Here is a 6,620-nt window from a genome sequence, read left to right as displayed (position 1 = left end):
TCTCAACATACTATTCACATGGAATGGTGAATCGCTTTTCTATATCTGGCCATAACACAAAGATTTTGACTTTGAACTGACATGACTGAAAGATGCATTCTGCACATTGTCTCATGGGTTAAATAAACATTTGTGTCAAGTTATTTAACCCTCATCATGCTGGACACGACTGATTCTGCCTTTGTGACCAGTGTAGATCATGATCAGCCTGCTCATCCATGCAGTCTGATCATAATCTACACAGTTCACCATTCAGTCAGTACCTTTTTGGTATTTTGGTATGCACCCCTTTCAAGTTAAACGGAACTGTTTAAATTGAAATACGGACAAGTTCATTATAGAAATTTAGCAGGGTAAGGGTTAAAAAATATTTCAAGGGTTAAAAAGATATGGAGCAGACATGAAGTACTGCCTATTTTACCTTTAATCGTATTGTATGACCTTGAAATGACATACACAAAAGTTGCATTTTGTACATCTACTCACAACAATAGGAGTCATCTGCCGACCACAGGTAATTATCCAATGAAGGTCAACAAAGATTTAATTACTGAACAAAACCATTTTCAGTCTCAAGCTTATTGTGACTCTTACCGTAGACCTACCAACCCCCAAACACTAGGGGCCATCTACTGACCACAAGTTATCATTCTAAGCCTGTAACCCTAGGCATTCTTTAGTTGTTGAGTGAAAACTGTTTTAGTTTCTAGGTAACTCTAACCTTTTGTCCTACTGACCCCTAAAACAATCTTGATCATCTACCAGCCTCAGGCAATCATCCTATGAACTTTGATGAATGAAAGTGTTCTTTAGTCATTAGGCAGAAACTGTTTTCAGTCTCAAGTTCATGGTGACCCTGAACTTTGACCTACTGACCCCTAAAACAATCTTGATCATCTACCAGCCTCAGGCAATCATCCTATGAACTTTGATGAATGAAGGTGTTCTTTAGTCATTAGGCAGAAACTGTTTTCAGTCTCAAGTTCATGGTGACCCTGACCTTTGACCTACTGACCCCTAAAACAATCTTGATCATCTACCAGCCTCAGGCAATCATCCTATGAACTTTGATGAATGAAGGTGTTCTTTAGTCATTAGGCAGAAACTGTTTTCAGTCTCAAGTTCATGGTGACCCTGAACTTTGACCTACTGACCCCTAAAACAATCTTGATCATCTACCAGCCTCAGGTAAAAATCCTTTGAACTTTGATGAATGAAGGTGTTCTTTAGTCATTAGGCAGAAACTGTTTTCAGTCTCAAGTTCATGGTGACCCTGACCTTTGACCTACTGACCCCTAAAACAATCTTGATCATCTACCAGCCTCAGGGAAAACATCCTATGAACTTTGATGAATGAAGGTGTTTTTTATCATTGGGAGAAACGTTTTTTAGTCTCAAGTTCATGGTGACCCTGACCTTTGACCTACTGACCCCTAAAACAATCTTGATCATCTACCAGCCTCAGGTAAAAATCCTTTGAACTTTGATGAATGAAGGTGTTCTTTAGTCATTAGGCAGAAACTGTTTTCAGTCTCAAGTTCATGGTGACCCTGACCTTTGACCTACTGACTTCTAAAACGATAGAGGTCATCTACTGTCCACATGCAAGTTTGTCCACTGTAGGCCTAAGAATTCTTTAGTTACTGATCAGAAACCAAACTTTCTACAACAGACTGAATGACAACAATACATTAAAACATTTTTAACAGATTACATTAAATAACAAATAAATGTCAAAAAAGAGAACTAGCAATAAATAGCAACAATGAAGCACCGCTCGTTCGAGCTTTGATGACTCAAGTATCAGAGCTTACTTTACTTTAGCAATTCATGTTGTCCCAGCTGTTTTCCTTATATTTTCTATGTTTGGATCATTCGAAACTCTAGATAACATGAGCATCTTGTTCATTCCTTACTTCAAACAATGTTGTTGTTTTTTTTACTGTACTTATGGTATGTATCATAAAAATGCATATTATTTTCCATGAAAATATTTTATGTTTTTCATATTAAAATCTCTTTACAACTGTATCTGATGTTGGAATGCATTAAAAATTCTATTAATATTTGAGAGAGTCTCAATTGCTCATATAGGAAGCTGGCTTTATCAAACCTAAGTAGAATGTTTCTCAGATATATCTTCTAAAATGCAATTTATTAAATGCAGGGCACATAAACCCATTGTGAAAACAGACTGTGACACTATCTAAAGTTGTTTTTAAATTTTAAAATGCAATACAAAAGCATTGTGCATATTAGCCATAAAACCTGACACAATGAAAAAAGAAAACAGTTGACCATGCATGTGCATTTTCCCAACCAAACAATCACATAGCTATGTTCTGTTGGGTCTGTCACTAAAAAGTCTTTGCAGACTTACAAATACATCTATATTCATGAAAAAATGTTATCACTATCATATTTTACTGATGGTATCAAAAATAGCAAATAACAAAAACAAATATAAGCATGTTGGGCTCAAAAGCTTTCCTAGAAGTCCAAGTGTGCAATTCTCAAAATTCGTTATCTGGATTTAAAGGTATTAAACAATCTGGAGATCAGTCTGAAAATTCCAGCATTTGATTGGTTGTTTCTGAGAGAAATCTTGAAACTGCCCAATGTCAATGCAGAATTCTTAGATGGGTCTTCAGTTTCAGCTGGTACCTTGGTATCAGATTTGTTTTCATTTTTCACCAAGATTCTATGTCAGAAATTTTGCAGAATCTGTTTAAATCTGTGAAGTCATGCTTTAATATCACCATGAACTTGAAAAGAAGCATAAATATTATTCATTTATTAGAATTTTATCAAGTGCAAGATTAAAAAAAAATGCTACTTCTTGATTCAGATTACAGAAAAATTCTAATACAGCTAACTCAGATATAGCAAAAACTCGGATATAAAGAAAAATTTTCATTCCCTGAATGCCTGCTTCCCATACTTCATTTAAAAGTCTATGGATGCAACAAACTCAGTCACAGCGAAAACTCATTTTTAAAGTCCGAAAGCAGCAATTTATATAGAAAAATGGATGTTTGTTATAAAGACATGTTTCAGATGTATTATTCATAAAAGTCAAAGTAATTCTTTTTATTTCCGAAGATACACATACATTAAAAACTAAAGAGATGCTAACAGATCAGTAAAAAAGTAAGACGAACAGAACAACTAGTACCTAAAACATGTCTTACCTCGTGAAAACTTTACTATTTTATTTAACTTAATAAATTTTTAGCATTTAAAGCATTTCTTAGGTGAGATGTATAATTGTCATTATTTAATGTTTAACAAAACAGGCAGATTAGTCCCGGTATAAAAGTTAAAGTGTTATAAGAATAATACTGTATGCTTTCAGGGTAAAGAAAAATAAACAGAGATGTATTGTAATACAATTCTTATTCAGCCTTTCTGATTGGAGTACTCACTTGAAAACACATTTAGAACTAATGAAAGGTAAATCTGCAATTTTACAATGGAATATTGTTTATACTTTAAATAAAAAGTATGACCTAACAGAATTGTCAAACAGTAAATGATTCAACCCTACATAAAATGAAGAAGTCAGTATCTACAACCATATATAGCAAACTGAGCTTGCTGTATCAGAGTTTTTGCGTATTAATTTTGAAGTAGTATCAGTCTTTGTTATAAATAAACTTGAAACATATTTGAAAAAAAAAAAGGAAAATATTTCAGGAAATAGAAATAAAGTTAATAAGTGAAAAAATCAAAACAAAATTTACTAAGAATTCAGCTAGATTATTCTCAGCTGCAGCTTTAACTTACCACATGGATTTTAAGTAAAATGATTTTCAACACAATAATTTGCCTCAATAAACTTGTTTGCTAGGGTACAAAAATCAAAACTGCTAATCGATATTTATACATACATTTAAAACTGGTCCACTAATTCCTCCTTGTGATATAAGGTACAGAGATGTACATGCACAATCAATGTCATGCTTGATTTTTTTTTAATTTTCTCTGGAGCAGGTAGCTTGACTAGCTTCAAAACATTAGTTTTTCAGAGTTTACATAGTTGACTGGTTATTTAAGATTTGTAACGTAGTTCACTGGTGATTTTGAGAGGCAGTTTCAGGCTTTGCATCTTACTGAAAGGAATTTTGTAATTTATGAAGAATTTCCGAATCATCACGAAACATGAAAGTTTAAGAGATCGAGGAGTGCATGCAATTTCCCGTAACCACTTTCTGAAATCCTCATTTCCATGGAATATATCACCTTCTGCAGAGGCAAATGAATCATCATCATCACTTCCACTTTCATCATCATCATCACTTCCACTTTCATCATCACTGTTTTCAGCATTCAAATCTCTATTGATAGCTTCAGCATCTTTCTTTTCAGATTCCACAAATATGTAGTTTTCATTTGTTAAATCTATACCATTCTTCACCAAATATTCTGCCGTTGCGTATTCTGTGTTGTACAAAGCTATATATAAATTAGATAAACTTTGTCTGGAATCGTAATCAAAGTAGGTAGCATCAATATCAGCTCCATGACTGAGAAGAACTCTCAACATATCTACCATGCCTTCTGAAACAGCCTTATGAATCCATCTTTGAACTTTTGGCACATCATCAGGAACACCGTTACCACCTAACACTTCTACATCTTCAATGTTACAGCCCAGTTCTCCTAAGACAGCATCAAACAGAACATGGTCTTCATATTCAAAAGCTTTGTCAAGCACAGTTTTGTTGTTCTTGTTAGCATATATTTGGCCACCAGCTTGAAAGATGGTTTTAACAATTTGACGGATGGTATTTGCATTTGAATTTTTTCTACACTTGACAAGAGCATGTAAACAGCTATTGCCCTCGTCTGTTTGCATATTTATATTCACATTTGGACATTCTCGTAACAGAAAGTTTGCAACAGGTAATGCTTCTTCCCATAATGCAATATACAGTGAGCTTTGACCCATATTGTCCGTCTGATTCACGTCTGCTCCACTGCTGATTAGAATCTTTGCAAGTTCTAAATTATTGTTTTTTGCTGCCAAGATCAATGGTGTGACCTCATGATTGTGTTCAACATATCGGCACCTCAGATTTCCTGATTTAACATTTGGGTTTGCCCCTTTTTTGAGGAGCATTTTCGGAATGCTGTTTTCCTTTGTTTGCCAATGGGGAGTAGATGATAAAGTTACCAATAATGGGGTATTGTTTAAATTATCCCTTAAATCAACTTTTGCCCCATGATTTAACAATAATTCGACCACATTTTTATGTCCTAGTCTAGAAGCAATATGTAAACATGTTTCTTTTTCATACACAGTAATGGCATTTAAATTCAGATCAAGTTCAGATTCTATATATAACTCCGGTTCAAGTTCTTTCCGCAATTTACTCATCTCACTTAAACCACTAACTCTTCTCAAAAGACGCTGCATGTTAATTGAATCTCCATTCCGAGCACAGATATGTAGCGGTGTTAAACCAGCTTTGTTATAGACCTTTACCCAACAATTTGGACAATTAACTAACACTTCCACAACATCGGTCAAACCCTCCAACACAGCAAGATGGAGTGGAGAATTGCCGTTAGCATCCACTTGATTGATATTACACTCTGTCTCTGACTTGCTAGTAATCAACCATCCTACAACCTGTGCCATGTCTTGCTCAGTTGCAAAATGTAGTGCACTTTTCTTTGTAAGTGGATCAACTTTATTCAGATTACATTTGGGGTGATTAACCAGCAACTTTACTATATCAAGGCATGCCGGCTTTCCACATATTTGTCCTGGCGACTGTTTACGTATGGCCAGAAGTAAGGGTGGTTCCCCATCAAAGTCTTGTGCATTAATATCACAACCTGCATCCAGCAAAAACTTGGTGATTCCAAAGTTTCTTGTCTCAATGGCAGCACACAGACCAGTACCTCTCATGCCTGAAAAAAAAATTAAAAGTTTAAATAAAAATCAATCAATACATTGAAGGATGGCACTGGCCTAGTGGATAAGGTGCCTCCCTATCAACCTGGAGGTTGCAGGTTCAAATTGTGACATGGTCTATGTTTCAAGCCAAAAATAAACAAGAGTTGTTTCTAAAACACACATGAACCTCCAATGTCCTCCCCGCATGATGACCTGTTGGAGGTAAATGAGTGTAATTTTCAGACTCAAATATGCTTGAACTGGTGATGTTTGACCTAAAAAACTATAAGGATCATCTAAGAACATTGACAATCAAGTTTTGAAGGGTGTTAATAGTTCTCCAGCTATTGATCAATGGCCATTCTTGATCTCTGACCTGAAACTTTGACCTACCAGCCTCTGAACATTGATTAAAACCTGTTTTCAGTCTAAAAGTCATTGTGCCTTTGAACTTTGACCTCCTGACCTAAAAAAGTAAGGATCATCTGAAAACATTATAGGCCCTCTTTGAAGGTAGGCATAAAAAGATATGATAACACATAGAATAATATGCGGCCGGGTGGTCTAGTGGTAACACGCTTGACTGTCAATCCAGAGGTGTGGGGTTCAAATCATGGTCCAGACATTGAAATTTCTGAGATGCTCTCCCACCTAACTAGGCTAGTACTGATTCTTTCCAGGAAAGACAGATTCGCATTAATCTGTGCTATACACA

General features: G+C 35.3%; 1 protein-coding gene across 1 annotated transcript; it reads right to left on the bottom strand.

Moving 5' to 3' along the window:
• Window positions 1-1,380: 1,380 nt before the first annotated feature.
• Window positions 1,381-6,344, bottom strand: LOC123548789 (ankyrin-1-like). Its single transcript, XM_053546835.1, has 2 exons — window positions 6,299-6,344; window positions 1,381-5,919 (listed from the first exon to the last, which is right to left on the bottom strand). Exons 1-2 carry the CDS (start codon window positions 6,342-6,344, stop codon window positions 4,052-4,054), a joined length of 1,914 nt encoding a protein of 637 aa, XP_053402810.1. The 3' UTR covers window positions 1,381-4,051.
• Window positions 6,345-6,620: the final 276 nt, after the last annotated feature.

This window comes from Mercenaria mercenaria, chromosome 6, assembly GCF_021730395.1.
Source record: "Mercenaria mercenaria strain notata chromosome 6, MADL_Memer_1, whole genome shotgun sequence".
Taxonomy (NCBI): domain Eukaryota; kingdom Metazoa; phylum Mollusca; class Bivalvia; order Venerida; family Veneridae; genus Mercenaria; species Mercenaria mercenaria.
This window is presented reverse-complemented; position numbering and strand designations above follow the sequence as displayed.

Coding starts and splice junctions, on each gene's coding strand:
- LOC123548789 (XM_053546835.1), bottom strand. CDS start 6,344: ATGACTTTTAGACTGAAAACAGGTTTTAATCAATGTTCAGAGGCTG. Junction 5,920..6,298: donor TAATCAATGTTCAGAGGCTG/GTAGGTCAAAGT, acceptor TTTTTTTTTCAG/GCATGAGAGGTACTGGTCTG.